General features: G+C 43.6%; 1 protein-coding gene across 1 annotated transcript in view; it reads left to right on the forward strand.

Annotated features, from left to right (window-relative positions):
- col4a5 (collagen, type IV, alpha 5 (Alport syndrome)) overlaps nt 1–16,355 on the forward strand; it is a 40,788-nt gene extending 24,433 nt beyond the window's left edge. Inside the window, exons 10-49 of the mRNA XM_069671838.1 lie at nt 128–190; nt 315–350; nt 491–532; nt 632–724; nt 946–999; nt 1,103–1,159; nt 1,350–1,394; nt 1,500–1,553; nt 1,647–1,688; nt 1,876–1,969; nt 2,183–2,470; nt 2,636–2,725; nt 2,829–2,899; nt 3,059–3,250; nt 3,328–3,496; nt 3,624–3,716; nt 3,831–3,935; nt 4,090–4,187; nt 4,531–4,681; nt 4,862–4,975; nt 6,238–6,405; nt 6,500–6,589; nt 6,745–6,891; nt 7,027–7,125; nt 7,210–7,299; nt 7,733–7,872; nt 7,958–8,084; nt 8,206–8,385; nt 8,501–8,551; nt 8,645–8,830; nt 12,089–12,222; nt 12,314–12,386; nt 12,506–12,577; nt 12,704–12,832; nt 13,059–13,157; nt 13,370–13,582; nt 13,672–13,849; nt 13,939–14,053; nt 14,134–14,306; nt 14,455–16,355. Coding sequence (XP_069527939.1) covers nt 128–190; nt 315–350; nt 491–532; nt 632–724; nt 946–999; nt 1,103–1,159; nt 1,350–1,394; nt 1,500–1,553; nt 1,647–1,688; nt 1,876–1,969; nt 2,183–2,470; nt 2,636–2,725; nt 2,829–2,899; nt 3,059–3,250; nt 3,328–3,496; nt 3,624–3,716; nt 3,831–3,935; nt 4,090–4,187; nt 4,531–4,681; nt 4,862–4,975; nt 6,238–6,405; nt 6,500–6,589; nt 6,745–6,891; nt 7,027–7,125; nt 7,210–7,299; nt 7,733–7,872; nt 7,958–8,084; nt 8,206–8,385; nt 8,501–8,551; nt 8,645–8,830; nt 12,089–12,222; nt 12,314–12,386; nt 12,506–12,577; nt 12,704–12,832; nt 13,059–13,157; nt 13,370–13,582; nt 13,672–13,849; nt 13,939–14,053; nt 14,134–14,306; nt 14,455–14,536 — 4,497 coding nt within the window. The 3' untranslated portion in view covers nt 14,537–16,355. The remainder of the gene's footprint in view (nt 1–127; nt 191–314; nt 351–490; nt 533–631; nt 725–945; nt 1,000–1,102; nt 1,160–1,349; nt 1,395–1,499; nt 1,554–1,646; nt 1,689–1,875; nt 1,970–2,182; nt 2,471–2,635; nt 2,726–2,828; nt 2,900–3,058; nt 3,251–3,327; nt 3,497–3,623; nt 3,717–3,830; nt 3,936–4,089; nt 4,188–4,530; nt 4,682–4,861; nt 4,976–6,237; nt 6,406–6,499; nt 6,590–6,744; nt 6,892–7,026; nt 7,126–7,209; nt 7,300–7,732; nt 7,873–7,957; nt 8,085–8,205; nt 8,386–8,500; nt 8,552–8,644; nt 8,831–12,088; nt 12,223–12,313; nt 12,387–12,505; nt 12,578–12,703; nt 12,833–13,058; nt 13,158–13,369; nt 13,583–13,671; nt 13,850–13,938; nt 14,054–14,133; nt 14,307–14,454) is intronic.
- Nucleotides 16,356–22,662: the final 6,307 nt, after the last annotated feature.

The raw sequence follows: 22,662 nt of genomic DNA on the forward strand, positions 1-22,662 counted from the left end.
GGTCAGACTCAAATATATACACAGTAATGTCCTATTATCTGTAAAAACTACCTTAATTGTTATATATCTGAGTAAAGAGAACTGAAACAGATAAAGAGTTTGTTGTATGTGTGTGTTCATGTCACAGGGAACTTCTGGACCCCCCGGTTTGCAGGGTCCACTCGGCCCACCAGGACCCAGAGGCTATGAGGTAATAAAACTGCTGCGAAACATCAAAAGACTGTTTAAAGATGTATTTCACGTATGTTTTTAATTCCAGTTAAATGTACAATGTTGTGGTACATAACGTCATTCTTTCTGCTGTGGTCCTCCAGGGTCGTCCAGGTCCTCCTGGTCTCCCCGGACCAAAGGTGAGTTCAAACACAGAAACAGATTTTCAACTGATCTGATCTTCGTCATTTTTCGTCCCATTGATGAATAAAGTTTATGTAACTGGCAGCTCGTTGTTGGGTCGCTCCATGACACAATGTTTCACTGCTTTGTCCAACAGGGAAACATGGGACTGAACTTCCAAGGACCCAAAGGAGAGAAGGTCTTTACTCTTTATTAAAACTGTTCCATTGCCATGTTCTACCATTAACAGCCAGACTAAAACCTAATCTCCTTCTGTTACCTCTCTGTGTGACTGCAGGGTGACCCAGGTCTCCCTGGACCTCCTGGTCCTCCCGGGCAGGTGGGAGAGCAGAAGAGACCCCCTGAGACAGAGATCCAGAGAGGAGACAAGGTAATACCACCAACCTCAGGCCATTTCCCCATAGCGTTACAAACAAGAACTGAGCCGTGTTAAGTGCTGAATGCTGCAACTTTCACTCCAGCCACTGGATGGCAGCAGACAATTCCTGCAACTCAGTACAGTGACAGAACCGTTTGACACTCAGTCTGGTTTTAGGTGTTTCTTCATCAGTTAAATGGTTCTTTTTTAATTTGTATGTGTTTCCTCTGTAGGGTGATCCAGGTCATCCAGGTCCTCCAGGTGATCCGGGCTACCCAGGACCCCCTGTAAGTACTATTCCCACCTGTTGACGTCCCTTGATCCTTGTGGTCTAAGTGTTCGTTGGTGACTAATTTTGTTGACGTGACATGTGTTCTGTTTCCTTTGTAGGGTCAATCTGGTGGACAGAAAGGAGACAAAGGAGAACCAGGAGAAGCAGGCAAACGAGTAAGTTGAAGCAATTGGCCAGGTGTGCAGAGGTGTTAAAATCCAATACTGTCTCCACTTAAAAGGACTAAATTTGTCCTTACAAAGATTAGACTACAGTTTAATTTAAGTTAATATTCAAAAACCTGAACTTTAATTTCTGTTTGGACTTTAACACAAACCCCTGATGACTGTTTTCCTTCATCTGCAGGGCAAACCAGGCAAAGATGGCGACCCAGGTTCTTCAGGCTTCCCTGTGAGTTCTGCCATGTCAAAAAACTAGATAGTTCATTCAACCTCGTTAAACCAATCCAAATCTCTTTTTAACATGTCTAACTTTGTTTTCCTTGTGTCCTCTCAGGGAATCAAAGGAGAGTCCGGCCTGCCAGGTCCTCCCGGCAGGGATGGAGAGAGAGTAGGTTGCCTACATCTTTAAAACTATTATATAATCCATATTGTGATGTCATGGATTGCTTTAACAACTTCCCCGCTGTCTCTCTGTTTTTAGGGACTTAAAGGTGATCGTGGATACGCAGGACCCCCAGGAGTGGTGTGTATTTTACATATTTCTTGTTTGTGGAAAAAATATTCTCTCCAGGTCCACGTGGAGCTTTCCAGCAGCATCCCACAGCCTAATAAGCAGATAGAGTGGGGTTGTCTTGAAAATATTACATTCTATAATATATCAGTATAGAATTTGAGTGGTTGACTGATTGTATTTGACATTGTCCCACAAGGTGGTTGGCGGGCACACAGGAGGTCGGGTCGGTCCTAAAGGTGAGCCTGGATTCCCCGGAAACCCTGGACTTAAAGGAGACAGAGGACAACCAGGTAAACACACACACACACACACACACACACACACACGTATTAGTATTTAGTATTTAGCACACATAGCTAAGGCTGGCTGAAGAACCAGGTTTTTTTGGCACAATGCCTTTGTTAGGTAAGTTGGAAAGCTTCTCTTTGACTCATGTGACCTGAACATCTTTAAGGCGTTGTAATTTGTATTTGATATGAACTTCGCCTTCCTGTCTTCTCCAGGCCTCTCAGGACCTCAGGGACAACCAGGACTTCCAGCTATTGGCGGTGGTGGTCAGCCTGGAGCTCCGGGCTTCCCCGGAGAGAGGGGTCAGAAGGGAGACCCCGGTCCTCCAGGGCTGTCTCTGCCAGGTCCTCCAGGACGTTCAGGAGCTCCCGGTTCTCAGGGTCAACCAGGACTCCCTGGACCTCCAGGCTTTTCCACAGCGGGACAAAACTGTGTTGCAGGAGACCCTGGGCGTCCCGGTCTGCAGGGAGAGAGAGGTTACCCAGGAGAGACGGGGCAGAAAGGTGAGGAAGTCTGCTTTTCAATGAGATGGCTTAAACTACAGTTTAACAGCTAGGCCACGAGACAGCACCAACAATACAAGTGAAGAACTTATGTTTGGTGGAGTTCTTTTCTGTTCTAATAGCTAAAGAAAAAACACTGACCGAAGTCATCTCTTGTTGTTTCAGGTGATAAGGGCGACACCTGTGTGAACTGCTTTGGCGGTACCAGTGGCATCCCAGGACCCCAAGGACCTCCAGGACAGCCTGGATTTCCCGGTAGGACCACTTTACTTTTAGCTTAATATATCACTACATGAGACATTAGAATTTTCATTATCATTATTGCTGTATTTGTAATTCATTTCCTGTCCTCCATCAGGATCTCCTGGTGGCCCAGGTATCAAAGGAGACAGAGGCTATCCAGGAACCCCTGGTTCTGTTGGACCCCCTGTGAGTACTTACTCTTTCTTGTTTTGTTGGAAAATAAATTGCATTACATACAAATAATAATCTCATGATTGGGTCACTTGTTTGAACACAGTTCCTTTAGGATGAATGGACTTTAAGAGTATTCTTTGAACTTTAAATTGAAGTTGCCTTCTTTTCCAGGGTTCATCCGGTCCTCAAGGTTCTCCCGGCTTCCCCGGAGAGAAGGGAGACCCAGGCGATGCTGTCACAGTCAGTGGGGTGAGGGGAGAGAAGGGTGACAGCGGCTTCCCCGGTCCACCTGGTCTTCCCGGTCTTGACGGTCGACCCGGTCGTGATGGACAGCCTGGATCTTCTGGACCCAAAGGAGCTCCTGTAGGTGGCTTTCTCTCAGTCTTTTCTTTGTCTCTTCTCATCGATCCATCCATTCATAACTAATCTGTGCTCAATAGGGCTCCCTGCTGGTGAAAGGAGAACGAGGGCTCCCCGGAGAGCCAGGTGGCCCAGGTATTCCAGGAGACAGGGGTCCTCCAGGAGCCCCTGGTTTTGGACCTCAGGGACCCTCTGGAGAGAAAGGCATCCCAGGAGTCCCAGGAAGATCCGGAGGTCCTGGTGCACCTGGTAAGAAGACATTAGCTTTAGCGATGATACAAATAAAGAGTCTTTGTTTTCCTTTTGCTTTCTATTACTTGGAATGGCAAGAGATCCTTAAGACCTTTTTCTGCCTGTGCTTCCTCTCGCTGTTAAGGTGCGAAGGGAGAACCAGGCCTGTCAGTGGCTGAGAAAGGCTTACCAGGAGCAAGAGGACTGGATGGCGAGCCAGGACTGCCTGGATCATCAGGTACACAGTTAATATTTTAGAGTAGAGGCCCTGTTTTCATGCAGTGCTTACCCAAAGTAACCCATAACCAAGCTGACACCTGAAGTGTTGTCTCTTGTGATATTCTGTCTTCAGGTAGCCCAGGTCAGCCCGGACAGAACGGGTTCCCTGGTTTACCAGGAGCGAAGGGTGACCCTGGACTCCCAGGCATCGGACTCCCAGGACCACCTGGCGTTAAAGGTAAATACCGCACTGAACTCCCTAACCCTCTATCTTTTCTTCCTCCTATAAGTCCATCTTTCTATGTGGGATTGTCCTACCTACCTTGTGTCACATTTTCCACCATCACATTTCCTCCTCTTCCACCCTCACCATCTCTTTCATTCTACTCCAGGATTCCCAGGTATCCCCGGACAGCCAGGAGCTACTGCAGGGCCAGGAAGACCAGGTGTAGATGGACTCCCAGGCCAGCCTGGATTTCCTGGACCGAAGGTAGTTAGCTAGATAGGGGATGAACTGTTGTGTTAGTACTAGTGGGGAATTCAGATAAAGGGTGAGAACAGACAAACACAAATTTGTACCTTTGTAAGAGAGTGGACTCAAACTAGGACTTTACTGTACGGCTAAATGCCACATTTCCTCTCATAGTGACCAGGCCTCTGTTTGAAGCAGGCTTGTATTAGAGGCAGGATTTTATTTCCAATGCATTCCCTCTGTTTGATTAGTATAAATGGTCATTGTTGGTATGAAGCTTTGTTTTGAGCCGGTATCACGAGGTACCTTATACCTGCCTGAATGACCTGTATTAAACTTTGCCACCTTCTTTATGTGACAGGGTGAGCCTGGCTTTGGCCTTCCTGGCCCCGCAGGTTTACCAGGAGCACCTGGAGGTAAAGGTTTCCCTGGACCAAAGGGAGATCCTGGTTTCCCCGGCGGTCCTGGTTCACCTGGACGATCCGGATTCGATGGCGGTCCAGGAACTAAAGGTATTCTACAGTCACTGATTTGATGATTTTTAATGGCTGTGAGTACATAGAAAAGTTTTACAGAAAGTTATAGGGATGTGAATTTACTTAAACTATGACGTTCTTACACACACAACAAGAGCTCATTCGAGTGAACAGTACACAGATCTGGCAGTAACGTTTCTCTTTGTTTCTGTCCAGGTGAGCCTGGTATACCTGGTATTCCTGGCGCTCGTGGCCCACCTGGATCCCCCACTATTGGCTCACTGGGTCAACCGGGAGCCCCTGGAGGCCCTGGACCAATGGGACCGCCAGGTGAGATACAGACGGATGTATTTTTATGGTTATCGTTTCTCAAAATTGAAAAAGATACAGCACAGAACAACTTCAGCCTGGAACATCATGACCAGAAGAAGCTTCAGAGATTTGTTTTTGACATTGTTTTCATTTTGTTTTGTATTTGTGCATGTTTATACATATTAATGATGATGAAATACTTCCTCCTGAAAGTCACCCAGGACTGTGCATGACCACCCACTTGTCTGTGTTTGGAGCTGATAAGGTGTTTGGATGTCATTTTGGTACAAGGGTTCAACCTTTATATTGTGTATTTTATGAGCACCCTTAAGCACCTGAGCACCAGACAGAGTGTAAAGGGTTTGTTACTGGTTCATTTAAAACCACAGTCACCCTTTTGGTTGGTGATCAAGGTGTGTGTACAGATGCAATGAATGTGTTTATCACGGTTACCGAACTACACGATGACAACCGAACCTTGATCTGGGGAACTTTTCTGCTTTCATTAGAGTGCAACCTCTTGATGTGAAAACGTCACCACCCTTTTTATGGCTGCATCACCATCCTCCACCCTTTGTTTGAACCGCTTCTGTATCAGAAAGCATATACATGTCCCGCATCACCATTTTAACATCACGCAAGGATTTTTCTTTGCCAGCGCACAAACCGTAAACTAACCTCACAGAATATCGGTTTATCATTATTTCCGCCTTTCGACTTTAACTTCACTCTTTTCGTTCTTTGAATGCCCACAGAACCCACAAACTAACTATTATCCAATAAAATATTTCAAACACTCTGAGCATGCATTGGTTGCTCACAGTCATTGTTCCTGTGACACAAAGTATCCCATAAGAGCTTATGCATTTTCAGAGTGTTTAAAACCCCGCTACATACACACATTTTAATGCATTTAATGCATTATAATCTGTTCTCCTCATCTCATCTTCGGCTTTATCCAACGCTCCGCCCTCGCTTTGAAACACGCCAATCCCTTACCCGCGATGCTCTGACACCAAGGCGAGAAAGGTATGGTAACCAATTACTGCTGCTGGTTCGGATGGGTTTTGTTCTGTATTTTATTTTTTTTCCTGCATTGTCTACCACAAACAAAATATGCAACTGGACTGTGCGTTTGTCACATTGTCCATATTTTACATCTGATTTTGCCGTGCAGACAGCCTTCAGTAAAAATGCAAATGTTCTTCTAAATAAAAACCTGGAATTCATCTTCGTCTTTCCTTCATCCAGTCAGTGAGCTCTTGATTTGATCATTACAGGATTCCCCGGTTCAAATGGAGAGAAGGGAGACCCAGGCCCTCCAGGTCTGGACATCCCCGGCCTGCCAGGAGACAGGGGTTCTCCCGGTTTCCCAGGTTCCCCAGGAGCAGTCGGAACTCCAGGACCTCCTGGAGGACCTGGACGCGATGGCCTGCCTGGGCTGCCAGGTAAGATATAATCCCAACATCAGTAATATGGCTTGGATTTGTTTATTCTCTGCTCTAACTTCTCTCTGCTTCTTCATCATCTGACTGGCTGCAGGTCAGAAAGGAGACATGGGTTCAATGGGAACTCCAGGACCTTCTGGAGGACCAGGAGGCCCAGGAGGGCCTGGCGCTACTGGACTTAAGGGTATTCACATGAACACATTTACTTCATACCTCCTGCATACTGCCACAAAAGGCATATATACTGAGTTGGTAATACAAGAAAAGAGTCTGGAACACATGCCGACACAAAGAAACAAAGGACATCACTGATTAAATCGCTGAACTTTTTTCCTCTAGGTGAACCTGGATTCCCAGGCAGAGATGGCTCTCCCGGCGGTCCCGGTGGTAAAGGAGAGAGAGGCGAACTCGGCCTCCAGGGACCCCCCGGAACCAGCCTGCCCCCATCAGTCACAAAGGGAGCCAAAGGAGATCCTGGACTACCAGGTACAGCTGAAAACACCTTCACTGACTCTCAACAAGTGATGTTTTACAAGCAGCCAACCATTTACTGTACAATTACTGTATTATTTATTACATATATTTGTACATATTAAATATTTATATGTGTGTGGTCTGCAGGTGCACCAGGATTTCCAGGTCAAAAAGGTATCCCAGGTCTCTCTGGTGACCCCGGTCTGTCAGGATCAGATGGACGCCCTGGACTTCCCGGACCACCAGGTACGGGTTTACTTCTGCAAACATAAATACACACTTACTCACAAATAGATGCAAAAAGAACTTGTTTTTTTCTTTGTGCTGCAGGTCCTAAAGGAGATCCTGGCATCCCAGGAGGCTCCGGTGGTCCTGGAGGTCCAGGAGCTAAGGGCAGCATGGGAGAAATGGGATTCCCAGGTGGGTTTGAACTTCTCAGCTCTCTAATTGTTAGAGCTAGTTGATGACTTCAAATAAAGCTCAAATGTAACAATGTTACAACAATGTTGGAATGCAAATGACTTGTCTAATGACTTGACGAATAATGTATCCCACATGAGATACTGGTTTTATTTTCCATCTTGTTGCCAAAGTTCCAAATGATCCTTCATGACAAACTACATTCATTTTAATCACATCTTGGGCGCCAACGTACAGAGGTTCAGTCCTTGACGAAGTGGCCCCAGGTTTAACTCCGACCCTCGGCCCTTTGCTGCGTGTCACCCCCATTCTCTCTTCCCATGTTTCTGATACCATCCAAGGTCCATTTGAATAAAAGCAAACCAACTCAACCTAAGAAACCTAATACTTCCAGATTTCTTGGTTATAAATGCTGATTTTACACTTGTTACAGGACCATCAGGACAGAAGGGTCTACCAGGTCAGCCAGGTAGGTCTGGATCCCCAGGACAGCCAGGAGGACCTGGTTTCCCCGGATCTAAAGGTGAACCAGGCTCTGCTGGGGTTGGACCACCTGGACAATCTGGAGTCAAGGTACAGGACACGACACTGAAATGTATTACGTCAGAAAAACGTTTAACTGTAGGTTTACCTTTCATGGTTTGTATATCTCTGATAGGGTGAACCAGGCCAGCCTGGGTTCCCAGGAAGTCCAGGACAGAAAGGAACTCCAGGAGGGCCCGGTGGCCCAGGTATACCAGGAGGGCCAGGCGTCAAAGGCGACCCCGGCCTTCCAGGATTCCAAGGTAAGCTCTTCCACATATTACCAAAAACTCTCAGCATTCCTCGATTGATTTTGGCTGACACAGTATGACCTCGGGAGCTCAATCAAACTTTGACTAATCCTTCGTCCATCTGTCCCGTTAGGTTCACCTGGTATCCCCGGTCCCAAGGGTCTCGATGGTGGACCAGGTGCCCCAGGTCTCACAGGAGCTCCCGGTAGACCAGGAGAGTCTGGCCGACCAGGAGGGCCAGGAGGGCCAGGAGAGAAGGGTCAGGCAGGTCGGGACGGGATCCCTGGACCAGCTGGAGTCAAAGGAGAGCCAGGTACGTTAGCAGTCAACATGTTTGAAAGAAATACTGTAGATTTAGAATTGCAGACGTGCGTTATATTGGTGTTACTGGACTATTCACTATTCACTTCTGATTCATTCCACTTCAGGACTTCCTGGTTATGGTGGTCCCGGTGCCTCTGGGCTTCCAGGGTTGCCAGGTAAGTGACCACCTCATAACTGTGATGTTTTTATTTGCTCCTGTTTTTTAACTCTTATAACAATCTCTACCTATTCTCCCTCGATGTGTTTAGGCACAAAGGGTGACCCAGGTCTCCCCGGCCCATCTGGCAGTCCCGGTTTCCCTGGCACTAAAGGAGAGGCTGGTTTCCCTGGGTCTCCTGGTCCTCCAGGCAACGGCGGCCCTGCTGGGGCTCCAGGACTGGCTCTGCAGGGCCCCAAAGGGCTCCAAGGACCCCCTGGACCACCTGGAAGATCAGGTAAAGCACTTGGGTTTAATGTTTTCCACCACATGTTCTGCCAGAAGTTGCTGCCTGGTTTTCTAAGGCAGTTATTTGTACTAGAACCCTCAGCGGTGCTCTTGTCTAAAACATTCACAACTATTGGCATAATTCTGTGGGTCGAGCTCTCAATTGTTAGCACCAACATTATAGATTCAAATGACGATACTGATGAATGATGGATGTTGTGATATTAGGTAAGAAAACCAGACAGCAAATGGCAGATACTTCACTTGAATGCTTTCATCTCCATGTTACTTGATTTGCATGGGAATCGCCTCCACCGGCGTAAAAGCCATGTCACTGTTGAGCACCAACTGTCCAGTCATTGTTGAGAACACTGAGCACGGATGATAAAAGTTTGCGTGCACACTCCTCTCCACCTTCCAAGCCGTTTTCACAGGGAAACGTCCAGGTGCTTCTTGCGCACCAATCACCAAAAGATGCAGCATGTGTTTATGGCACTTTGTTGTCTTTTTCATCATCCATTTTTCTTTTACCAACCAATCCTTCCATCCTCACGTCTCCTCACCCCCTTGCCCTCCTCTAATGATCCCACAATTGGGGAAGCTTTAATCTATCCATCTCTCCACAGCCACTGAGATACTGTAAAAAAGTGTGTATGTTTTCTTTTCTGGTCATGGTAACAATTGTGTGTCCAGTGTTTATGGATGTGTTGTTTTGAAGAAATGTTGGTGTCAAACAGCTGATCCTGAGAAAAGCTAAAACAAACTCTCAACTGCATCTGAACATAAGTGGACAGAAGAAAACAACCAAGCAATAAAATATCCCCAAAACCTTACATTTTTATGGCTGACTAAGCAACAATGGCGTTAATTTGTTGTTATTTATTAAGAGTTTAACCTTAAGCTCACTCTCACTCTCTTGAGTGAGAACACGCCAACCCTGCCGACAGTATCACGGTTACCTTTGCGCTAGCATGCTTACCGTCGGTTACCTTTGAGCTAGCATGCTAACCGCCGGATAGCTTGTCCTACCCGATTTGGGGCACCTACCTGTCCAACAGAAAGAAGGCCGACTCTGAATCACTTTTTCGCCATGTTCGTCGGTCTGAATGGGGCCCAGTTGCTAATTTGAACCACTCCCACACTCACCTATATGCTGGCTCAGGACTATGTGACATCGGCATTTTCAACCAGAGCCATGCCCACTTCAAACTAGATAAAAACTAAAAAATACTCATGAAAGGAATCAGTGTAGTTGGGAGTTTTGAGGTTTGCATCAGGCTTTGCTGTCTTAAGTGTATTTTGTTCCACCAATCAGTCATCTGCATGGACACTGTATGTCCCAACACAAACGCCTGTAAACATTCACAGTGACAAAAAGCCCAACACAGTGCTGGAAAAAGTGCTCAACCCTGACAACCACTCCAACTGTTTTTAAAAAGTTTAGTAAGCTTAAGAAGTAGGATAAAGCCCCATAATTAAAGACTTCACCCTCTAGTTCATATTGAGAAATTCAAAAGCACCAAATGTGGACAATACACAGTTTTCATTGGACAGGCAGCCTGCAACTACAACTTTTCAGCTTTATATTTGTTAGACTGTAAAAAATACATTTAAAAAACATGATACATCTAGAAACCCTCTTTACTCATGTATAGTTGACTGTAGTTGTATAGATCTAACTTGTTATTTGGAATTTAATTTGGCTAATATCAAAGTGTCATTACTGACCACATACCAGCACTGTGTTTGGTAATTTATTGGGTTGTCAAGGTGACAAATGAAGCTATGACATTTTGCCCCCTGTTTCCTGTGGCTTGGCCCCACCCACTGCGGTGTGGCCCCGCCTCCTCATGTGATGACACATGCATCCGGCTGCTGCAGGTCCCTCAGGTCAGATCAACTGGATCCAGACTTCTACTGCACGTTCCTTACAGAACCACTGACTGACTTTAACACAACTTTCTGATCTAGCAGGAACAAATTTCACCTCCAACTGTTGCGAAATCACTTCAGTTTCTTCTTTATTTCCTCCTAACAACTGTCTTCTCTCACTTTCTGCGCACACTGATGGTAGAATAATGCACCTTTAACAAGTAAGCACCTTTGTATTTAAGAAAAGTTTATAATGAAAACAAATAACACACCTGTGATTTTAAACTCACTTTAGTTTTCTGGAACAATTAGCATGTCCTCTCGTTCACATGTAGTTCAAATATGAATCTAACAACCAAACGTGTAATGCATTTAGTATCATACAGTTTGTGCACAGAAACACACCATGTAACTAACACACCAAACGTTTGTCGCATACTGTAATTCCAGTTCTGTTGAATTTTACAGAAATTTGTACATTAGCAGAAAATATTTGAATACATCAATTAAACATACTGTAGCTTAAAGATTTTGATAGAATTTGAAAAAATCTGTATTAATATTGGAGCAAATTTGCAATTGCAATGAACTTCATTAATCACGAAAGAAAATTCCAGTGCCAGATTGCTCCAAAATTACAGTTAGATATGGTTAATGCCTCCTGGCTAGACTCTCTGCAGGTGTTTAGTCTGACATTGTTTCTGTGCTGATGCTTGCTTCTGTCTAAATGTCTTCTTCTTTTTTGCCCTGTGCCGTCAACCTGGCTCCCCTTTACTCTGGAATTCTGGGAACCCTAGGTCCTCCAGGTTAGACTTGAATGGTTTGATGGTTTTGATACATGTTGTGGTACAGGCAGGATTTGTTGGGATATTTCCCTTCATGTTTGAAGCTATGTTTTAACCTCTCTTTACCCCACAGGCTAGGCTGGACACTCTGGACTGCTTTATCAACCAAACACACACATAAAAGAAAACAGACATTTATGATGCCCCGAACATATACACATTATTCTAATGCTGTCACTGTTGTACAAGAGCATCAAATTTGTGTTTTGGTTTTCCTTGCTTTACTTTAACTCATGTTAAATGTAAACTCATGTTTCCATGGCTACATTGTAGAAAACAAGGGCTGGGTCCCTTTAATACAGTTTAGAATATGATGCAAGGATAATGTTTACTACATCAAGTTAAATTTGGACAGTCCAGAAATGTGAAATGTTAGATGGCAACAAGAGTCGATTGAACATTTTCTTAAGCAGAAAAGTTCCAGCTTTTCAGTTGATGAATCCAAAACCCTGGCAAGAATGTAACTACAGAAAACAAAGTTGCACGTACATCCTTGTTGTATTATTTCTCTCTTATTCTGTACCTCACCTTTTGAACTTTGATGTCTGAAGGTGGACCTGGCCCAGAAGGTCCCCGCGGGCCCCCAGGAAGCGGCGGCATTAGGGGAGAGAAGGGTATTGCCGGCTCTCCAGGCCAGCCAGGCTTCCCCGGACAGAAAGGAGACTCTGGTGTTCCTGGGTTCCCGGTGAGATAATTTAGTTACATTTGGTACATTTGTGTTGAACTTGAAGGATCAATGAAACAACAAGTTCAATCATTTCTACCCTTCGTTTTAGGGTCCCTCGGGTCTTCCCGGTGGTCCAGGTGTGAAGGGAGACATCGGTCTGCCTGGCGTGCCCGGATTCCCTGGTAAGTCCACAATACTGTAACAGCATTTTCTGTCTCTTCCTACTTTTCAAAAATCTTATTTGATGTTATGCAGTCATCAGAAGCAGAGCATAAAGATTGGATTAATTTATTTACTCCAGGATCAAAGGGTGACTCAGGACTCCCCGGTGGCAGTGGGCTTCCTGGAGATCCTGGAGATATTGGATCCACTGGTGCGTGAACACGTCTACCTTTACAGATACTTTTTCCAACAAAAATGTGATCAAGTGTATTTAAACCTTGGAATATCAGGCATTATTTCAAACTGATTGTTTTCTTCTGTAACATGTCACCTCTAGGACCTCCTGGTGACCCTGGTGTACCTCCAACTCCCATTGTGGTGAAAGGAGAGAGGGGACCCCCTGGTCCTCAGGGCCTGATTGGTGGTCGGGGACTACCTGGTTCTCCTGGGCGTGACGGACTTCCAGGTGGGTAAACGTTGACTTTAAGTTGGAGTTGGATGGAGAACAGTCCAAATTTTGGACCATCATTATCGCAATAACCAATAATTGCGACAAGGTCGAGCCCGTCCTTCAACCAAAAAGGAATTTTGAAAATCAAACTTGCAACTTCTCTTCTCTTCTCTTCTCTTGATTTCCTCCACAAAACCTCCCAGCATCTTCTGACAGAGTTCTCCTCTTTCTCCTCTCTCAGGCCAAGCTGGTGAACCTGGAGATTCTGGTCTCGAGGGTCCTCCTGGGTTTAGCGGCCCACCTGGCAGGAAGGGAGACAATGGACCCGGCGGTCAGCCTGGTGAGTGAAAAAGGAACCAAATGTACACAACTCGGCAGGCTTAGACTAGCATCCCCGCATTCACTAATAAAGGAAATTTAAAAGGAAATTAAAGAAAACATGTAAATATTCTGAACCAAATAGCACTCAGCTAGCCTCTTCATGGAAACTCTAGACCCCTTCTGCAGCACAGTAGTGTTCCTTTCTAATAAACTCCTTTCCCCTGGTCTTAGGTCAGCGTGGCTACCCTGGTCCTCCTGGTTCAGATGGTCCACAGGGTCCTCCTGGTCTTCCAGGATCAGTATCCGCAGCTCATGGCTTCCTCATCACCAGACACAGCCAGGGTCAGGACGTACCCTTCTGTCCCGAAGGAACTAGCCCCATCTATGATGGCTACTCCCTGCTGTACGTGCAGGGCAACGAGAGGGCGCACGGACAGGACCTTGGTACAAAGATTTCTGTTTTATGAAGCGTTCATTGTTAACAGGAAGTTGCATTAGATCATTCATTTGACCCTCTTCTTCCTGTGCTCCAGGCACGGCTGGCAGCTGTCTGCGCAGGTTCAGCACCATGCCCTTCATGTTCTGCAACATTAACAACGTGTGCAACTTCGCCTCCCGCAACGACTACTCCTACTGGCTGTCCACGCCTGAGCCCATGCCCATGTCCATGGCCCCCATCACAGGAGAGGGCATTAAGCCTTACATCAGCAGGTAGTGATGGACAGAGGGATGAGGGGAGGTAAAGAGGTTAGATGTGGAAAGATGAAAGGTGACTCATTTTACAATACTGTGTGTCTCAGGTGTGCGGTGTGTGAAGCTCCAGCCATGGTGATTGCAGTTCACAGTCAGACCATCCAGATTCCCACTTGCCCTTCGAATTGGGAAGCCCTGTGGATCGGATACTCCTTCATGATGGTAGGACATGAAACCAAGCTTTTGGTTTCTTGACGCATTGATGCAGTACAACACATAACCACTTTCCTCTTCCTCTCCAGCACACTAGTGCAGGCGCAGAGGGCTCCGGTCAGGCTCTGGCCTCCCCCGGCTCCTGCCTGGAGGAGTTCCGCAGCGCTCCCTTCATCGAGTGCCACGGTAGAGGGACGTGCAACTACTACGGCAACTCCTACAGCTTCTGGCTGGCCACTGTAGAACCCTCTGAGATGTTCAGGTACGAATAAATGATTAGAAAAGTAAAACTCTCTAGCAGTGTGTTTTAAATGGGGCAATTTTATTTCTAACGCTTTCACATGAATATTAAAAATGATATAATTATATTTTCTCTCTTCCTAACCACACTTACCTTTTTGCCCTCTCAGGAAGCCGCAATCGGAGACTCTCAAGGCAGGTAACCTACGAACACGCGTCAGCCGCTGCGTAGTCTGCATGAAGAGGACGTAACGGCAACAAGCAAACCCACAGTTGCCAGGACGCCTGATCAATAACAAGAGATGATTGGATGACGGGGGACAAGTAGGGGGGTGGTGGTCACAGCGACGTGACAACAAAGTGGAATTCCAATGGTGCATTTGTCTTCCGGAAAAACAAAACAAAACAATGGTGCTACTGTGCAACACAGCTTAAAAAAAAGAAAAAAACTGACATTAATAAATCTTACATTTAGTCTTTGTTTTTCTTAAGAAGTACCTCAAAATGAAAGCAGAAAAAAATCCACTAAATGGTGCCATGATGGATGTGCGACAACTAAAGTGCATTTTTCATTTCTCTCCCTTCTTTCCCTAAAGGATCCTTGTTTCCTTTCTTTTTCTTTTTTGAATCACTTTTGACGTTGGTGCATAAAAATGTGACACTGTACATCCAGTTCTAGACAGAAGTGATCTTTTTTAAAATTTTGTTCTGATTTTTTTTTTTGGCCTTATTGATGAGGAGTGGATGCTCTCCACTGTTACCAAATCGGCACTTTGACTTCTGAACATCCAAGATGAGAGATGCACTGACGATGAGCTTTCCTTTAGTGAGACTGACTGCCTTTTATAACTAGCTCTTCATCCACACACTCTTTCTCTCTCTTTCTCCGTCATTTCTCTGTCGTTTTAACGTTACATTTGATGGTACTAACCCTGCTGTAGCCGCCTTCTAACCCTCAGCCTACACCTCCTTTCTCTTACTTTTTTTTGTAAGTAATAAAATGTGTATATTGTGTAAAACACCTTTTGTTTTTAGTGTATTAGGTCCTCAATCAGTACCAGCTGTTTGTTATAAGACAATTTTCCAGGTTATTTTTAGCTCACACACTCACATGCATTCACACAAAAACATATACAGACACACACATACATTCACTTCAATGCTCACCGACACACACCACTCAGATATTGTACAAAGTAAGGCTTTTATGAATGAAACAGTATTTTATATATAATAAATATATATTTGAAAAAAGATGATAAAAGGTATATAAACTTTATTCGGCTGCGGGGAGATTGTTCACTGTTTTCAAACGCAAACAAAGGTCAGGCATTTCAAAATAAAGCTAACTACTGAGCACAGACAGAGCCATTTTCCCGAAATCAACAGTCTTGTATGATATTTACGATGCCAAGTGCTGAAAACGTTTGTATTCAATTTGTAGAATTAATAAATGTTGAACTGAAATAAAGGGGATTTGCTTTTAGCTAGTCTAATGATTGGGGAATGTAACAGATATTTGTGAAAAAAGGATTTGAATGAAATCTTGGCCCCTTGATTAGAAAACCACGATATTTGTTTTGTGTTTTTTAACATTTCCAGGTGCTGGGCTTTGCTGTAAAAAGAGGGCCTGAAGTTTTTTTGGGGGGGAGCAATTTGCGCCCTTCAAACCTTCAAATCCACTCTCGCTGGCTTGAATTTGTATCCACAATTGGTTAAAGTGTTCACGCTCGACCCTGTGAAAGCGCAGGTTGAAGTGATTGTTCATTTAAATCAGGTGTGACAGTCCCTGTTGTGATGAGTCTCTCGCATCAGGTGCAGCGACTCCTGATGTGCTGTATGTCTACAAGAGCTGTTTTTCGGGGGAAGAAATGTTTTATTTCCTGTGATTTTTATTGTTATTTTTATTTTTTCAAAACTGCTTTTATGAATTCTAATTGTGTCAACCTGGGGTGCGATTAAAAATTTTTATTTGTTTTTTTTTCTTTTTTTTTTGTTTATTTTTCATGTTATGTTATCCAGAAGTTGTTATAAACTTTTAAGACTGAAATAAATACTATGTCCAAAGTGCTGTCTTTGAAAATGTATGATTTTTACATTAATCACACAGATCAGGAATAGTATAATAAAGAGCTATTTCTTCTATTGTTATTCAAGGATGTACTATTTCACGTTGAGTTTCCCTCAAAACCCTGCCCTTGCACTCAAATAGCTCCTGCTTGCATTTGAGTTTCTTGTGCTTGAACTATATGCTTGCACTCAGGAGTGCAGGGAATCTGTGTTAGCAACAATGTATATGAGTGCAAGCATACATTTTGAGCACAAACGGAGACAATCAAGCGCAAGCAGGGGCTATTTGAGTGCAAGGGTAGGGTTTTGAGGAAAAGCGTTGTGCCCTTAAATTAAAGAGACAACAAACTTGAATAAATGAAATACCTTCATTATTTCCGCGAATGTTTCCTACAGCTGGATTATTTTCAAAAAGAGAACACTCTTGCTAGTAATATCATTAGTAAACGACTAACTTTACATTAATATAATTAACAACATTATATTTTATGGCATGTTAATATGGGAAACACAAATTACACCGATTTCTTCTTGTTAACTAAAAGAAAAGACATGTCAAGTTAACTTTTATTGAAGGTAATATAAATGCAAAGCTTTTCAAAAAATGTCAAAAAAAAAGAACTTTCAGGTAACGTCCCCTTATGGCAAAAAAAGAAAGTGAAGAAAGCTGTCAGCAGTTGTCACGCAGCACTTTGGCAAAATCAGGTGCCCCTGAAAGGGCCTTTTCTTCTCGAGTGAATCAGATTTATTTCCCATTAAATCGGGATTAAACTTTTTTTATGTATTTTAGGAAGTTATACAGGACAACAAAACGACTGAGTGTAGATACTGAAAAAATTTAACTCGGGTATATATGTGTTGGGTCACACAAGCAAGCTGGTTTTTCCTATATTTGTGGGGACACAATGAAACATTGCTTTTTCCATCCTTGTGGGGACGTACACAAGTTTGTTTTTCTTTTTTGGAGCCAAACCGTTGATAAATGTTTGTGAAGTCACACCATTTTTTGACTGGACAAATAGAAACAGGTACTGGTTATTCTACACTGAACAAAAATATAAACGCAACACTTTTGTTTTTGCTCCCATTTTTCATGAGCTGAACTCAAAGATCTAAGACTTTTTCTATGTACACAAAAGGCCTATTTCTCTCAAATATTGTTCACAAATTTGTCTAAATCTGTGTTAGTGAGCACTTCTCCTTTGCCTAGATAATCCATCCACCTCACAGGTGTGGCATATCAAGATGCTGATTAGACAGCATGATTATTGCACAGGTGTGCCTTAGGCTGGCCACAATAAAAGGCCACTCTAAATAGTTTATCTACCTTTGTGGGGACACTGTCAAATTTGTCTTTCTATCTTTGTGGGGACACAAACAGACAGTTCTTTCTAACTTTGTGGACACACAATAAAAACACAAAAGGCTCTATCTTTGTCCATTTTGGTGTATAGCGGAAACATGGGGGACTCAGTGGAAGGGGACCCATGAGTTGTTTTTATAGTAGAGTTATTTCCCTAGATTTAGACAACACTCTTCTCTCTATTAACATTAACACTAAATTAAATAGACGTAACCATTGTGTTAATCAGGTAATTGTTGCAAAATCAATAGATTTGTTACCTCTCTGTGTATCGTAGGGCTGCAACTAATGATTATTTTCATTATTGATCCATTTGCCAATTTACTTACTTAACCAAGTGATTGTTTCTCTGTAAAAAAAATCTAAAATATGGTCTCCAAAATGCCTCATGTGTTAGGGGTTAAAATGATGTTGCTGTCTGCCATTCATTTTAAGTTTCATGGATTGATCTGTAGGGGTTTCCAAGTACAACCAGCAGATGGCGGCATCACAGCACAGTGGAGGACCCAACACCTCCCGCAAAAGAAAGAAAGGTTTCAAATGTATGACGACCAATTGAGATAGAAGGTTTGTGACAATTTAAAAAAGTTATAATAATCCAATCATTGATATGATGGATTCAGCATGCATAGAACAAAATGAATAGTATACATTTTTAGCCTTACATAGTAATTATTTTTTTTAGTTGCTGAATAACATGACAAACACTGCACATCTGATAGTGTCAACATTATCTATAGAAGAACACATTGTATCGTATGCAGGGTGTCTCTGCATGCCTCAGTATATCACAGCATGTTTATGTTGGTTGTATAGAATGACGAGCAGTTTTCAATCAAGACTGTGTGCATACATTTGTGGGGTTATAAATACAAGCTGTTGGATAATTTAGAGCAAGAGGGCATTCTTGTTTTAAGATGTGTGTTTGACTGCTGAGATACAGTAACACCGGGTAGAAGATTTTGTTTTGTTTTTTTGCAATGTTTTCTTAAGGGAGGTGTCTGTCTGTAGGAATACCTGGCCTATCTGTGTTTGTATAGGGTCATGATAATCCGTCCATGAGTCCAGGGTGTGACCCCGCCTCTCGCCCAACGACAGCTTGGATAGGCTCCAGCCCCCCTGAGACCCTGAAGAGGATAGGTGGTATAGATAACGGATGTTACACATACAGACACTGATAAAGGCATGTTGTTGAAACTTGGTAGCTGTGCTCCATAATCCATTTAATTTACACATTTTCTTTGTTTTGTTTTAGGCTGTTTGCCAGAACACCAAAAAAACCATTGTGATGTTGCTACTTTGTTAACATTCATCATTTTAGAAATGCCACAATGTGAAACACATTTTTTTACATCAGCCGCAGGTTGTAACACCCAATTCTTCGATATCTCACAGTAATTCATTTATGCCCAACAAAGGTCCTCTGGTACATTTGGTTTGTATACAACATGTTTTTGACATTTGTTTTTGTTGTTTGTTTGGTACTCTGATGTTCATTTGTGTAGCGTGACTGTCACATGTAAAGAAAATTTGTCTTTGTAGGTTATTAAATGTCGATTTGCATTTTCCCATCTAATGCACACAACTACTTTGATTTCAAAAATGGTGACATTTTGATCGTGTAAACGGATACTCTTGATTTAATTTAAAATAATGCTCATACAAAGGGGGAAAATATTATAGAAATTAAACCCAGGGAGCCAAAAGCATATGTAGATTTCTTCTTCCCCTTTTCTGTTTCTCTGTGTGAGAGCTGCAGCTATTGTTTTGTTTCCTAAGCCGTTTGAGGCGACAGGTTTTCTTGACTAATCTACTTCCGGATTCGTATCGGCTCAGCTATTGAGACAAGAGAGGATCGGAGGTGAGGTGGTCTGTATGTATGTATGTGTGTGTGTGTGTGTGTGCATCCTGGCCTGCTGTTTCAGTTGTCTAAGCTGTTTAGAGCTACTACTGCCTGCTGGTTCCTAGAAAGACATGCTAATCTTTTTGAGTGTGTATCCCAGGCCCCACTCAGGCTTCCGCTCAGGACACAAAGGTAAGCTTGGGACGCACAACAAAACACAAAGGCAACACATCGCACCCCTGCCGGCGGCTGGGAGGTTCACTGGTTTTAAGAGAGTCCATCCCATTACCAAAAAAACGGATTACACCTTCCCTCCCTTCAAAGGCAGAGGTGTCCTGAACAAAATGTCCTGAACAAAGAATCAATCAATCACAATAAGACTCAGAGGATAAGTGCATGAACTAAAGGTACATGTACATATATTGCCACAGTAATGTCAGTACACACTGTCATTGCAGGTTGAATTTTATCTGAACAATATTCATGCAAGATTCGAATCTTTTAGGACAGATGTTTCATGTGCTTCTCGGGGAACGTTTAAGCATCCTTACATCCGAATCATCCGAATCTCAATAAATAGTCCCCGTTAAGTAGGAGAGATTTGTATGCAGTCTATAGTCCTTTTTACATTTGAACTCCGGACAATGTCCTTAGAATAAGGTCAGGACATTAACCTGAGTTGCTCTGTCATACATGAAGCACACAGAGGAGGTTGTCCGTATCAGACATATGTTCAACCATTGGGTGTACTCCATTTGGCTGATGTAAGATGTGGCACCTGGATAGAGCACGCAAGAAGAGGAGGACGACTTATCCTTAACGTTGACTATTAATGTAGGAGAGGAAAACAACAATAAGAAGGCAACAAGGTAAGCATAAGAGAGTATGAAGCATTGAAACTCAATTCGACAATGTCATCAACATGTCTAATGGCTCACTGTGAATTCCCTAGAAAATGTGCTCACTCATCAGCTCAATCAATGATGGAATTGGTACTAGGGACTTCGCAGGGTAAAGTCTGGCAAAATGTCTGGTTCGACTGATTCGGGCATTGGCGTTCCCACGTGAAGCTCCTTGAGGTAATGTCCGGACATTTTTGGGAGTAGCCTGCGTTTGTGAAAGTGGGACTCGAGATGCCTCTACCAACCAGTTAAGGTGCGGAATACATCGGCCAGTTTTTCCTCACGGGATGACGGCGTAACAGTAGCCTAGATGGGGGATGGGAGATATATTTATGTATCAGCGAGATTGTCCATTAATCAGCTCAGCTGAACAACAGCAACAGTGAATGAACAAGGAACAGGGCTTGTAGTGGTGACCTCCACACACAACCGAATCAAATTTAATTCCTAGAAATAAATACACATGGAGGACCGATGGCGCCAGTTAAGCAATAGCAATGGTGAGCATTTGTTTAAACCTAAACCTATGGCTAGTTCAACAAAGAAGAAATGCTTCCTTGTATTCCAAAGTTTCCTCTTTACTGTCCAGTACATTAGAGGACATACCGACAGGGAATAGTCTGTTAGCTGAACTGAATCCAGTCTGAAAGTTGGACAACACTTTCGACAACTGCGGGTGATCGTTGGGTGTCAGCCGTTTTTTTGTAGGAGCTGACACTTTTGCTTCCAATACATATCCAATTATAAGACGTCTATCTGGAAGACACCTGGAAGGCCCCCTTTCTCTTACTCCCTAAATAGGAAACTTTCCAGGATGCAACACGGAGGCGGAGCAGAGGCCTGTCGATGGAGTTCTTTCTTGAAGACAGATGCTGTTGTTGAGCGTCAATGAGGTCAGGACTCCCGCTGGGTGACATGCAAACGAGATGCAAGATCAGGTGAAACTCTTACGCATCCCCTCTCATTAGGGAAACCATCTGTGAGAGTGTTTGCGTGTGTGTGGATTCCAGGGATTTCAGATACACTCACTGACGAAGATGCTAATAGCTGCACTAATAGTTGAAAATCCGTGTACATCAGATCCGTACAGTGAACTCCAACACACACTGGGTGTTGTTTTGAAACTCTAGCACCGGTCTACATCCCCAGTGGGCCCACTGGTTCGTCCATCAGTAATGAAACTCTAGTGGTCACATGCTGGTGTTGAAATGCCCCCTGCTTGGTCCAAAGGCCTGCCCTTCATCATCCGCAGTCACACTCACACAAACACTTGTATACATCATCATATCTCTCTCCAGGTCTTCACTGTGGATGTCTGTCAGTCAGCAGGGACGCAGGGTAACCGCTTCCAGCCTTTTCCCCAGGCTGCAGAGGGGTTCACTGGGTAAACCACCCAGAGCTTCTTCTGTGGGATTCGAGGTAATGTTAGAAAGCAGGCTAGTATCCAAAAGGCCAAACCTGCTCCATGAACTCTGGAACCTTTTCCTGCACTTAATGTTATGAATGAGAATTTGTCGCCCTCCTATATTAAGAGATCTTACTAACACTTTTGTGGTCAAATTAGGGACCTAAACTCTGTAGGCCTAATGTGTGCAGAGCAAGAACTACTAATGAAATCCCTGAGGTTGTGTCCTCAGTCTGTTTTTTTATAGGAGTTTTCAGCTTTTCAACATAAAAAAACCCACATTTTTTTTCAGTCATGTACACCCACAGGTGTTCAGTTATTGGGCTGATTAGATTCAGTTTGGTAGAGGAAAAGAGATACACTGGGATTTCTTATACTCAGTGTCCCTAGATTCAATAAAAATGTGTATATTTTTGGTAACTGCTGGTTTATTCTGTACTTTTATGTTTTCACATGAAGACATAAAGATGAGATATTTTCTTGGCCCATACGTGAATGTCATAAAGATATTTATTAAAGAGGTGTATTTCTGTAACAGGCACCACAGATCTAGGGCTGCAGTTCCTCTCAATTCACAATTGTTTTTATGATAAAGTCTTAAAACTTTAAATTAAAATTGTTGGTTGTCATGACGTGCATGGCGGCTTCAAATGGCTTCTTTCTTCCAATCATCAATATAAAGGTCTGGTCACACTAGAAAGTGAGCAAAAGATGTTGTTACAGCAGTTGTTGCATGACTAACCTATTGGCAAGGGTAGTTAGCATTGCAGCTAACCACTTACACGCTAGCCATCC

The sequence above is a fragment of the Semicossyphus pulcher genome, unplaced genomic scaffold, assembly GCF_022749685.1.
Source record: "Semicossyphus pulcher isolate SPU_LCO1_2020_fin unplaced genomic scaffold, fSemPul1.0.p SCAF_21, whole genome shotgun sequence".
Taxonomy (NCBI): Eukaryota; Metazoa; Chordata; class Actinopteri; order Labriformes; family Labridae; genus Semicossyphus; species Semicossyphus pulcher.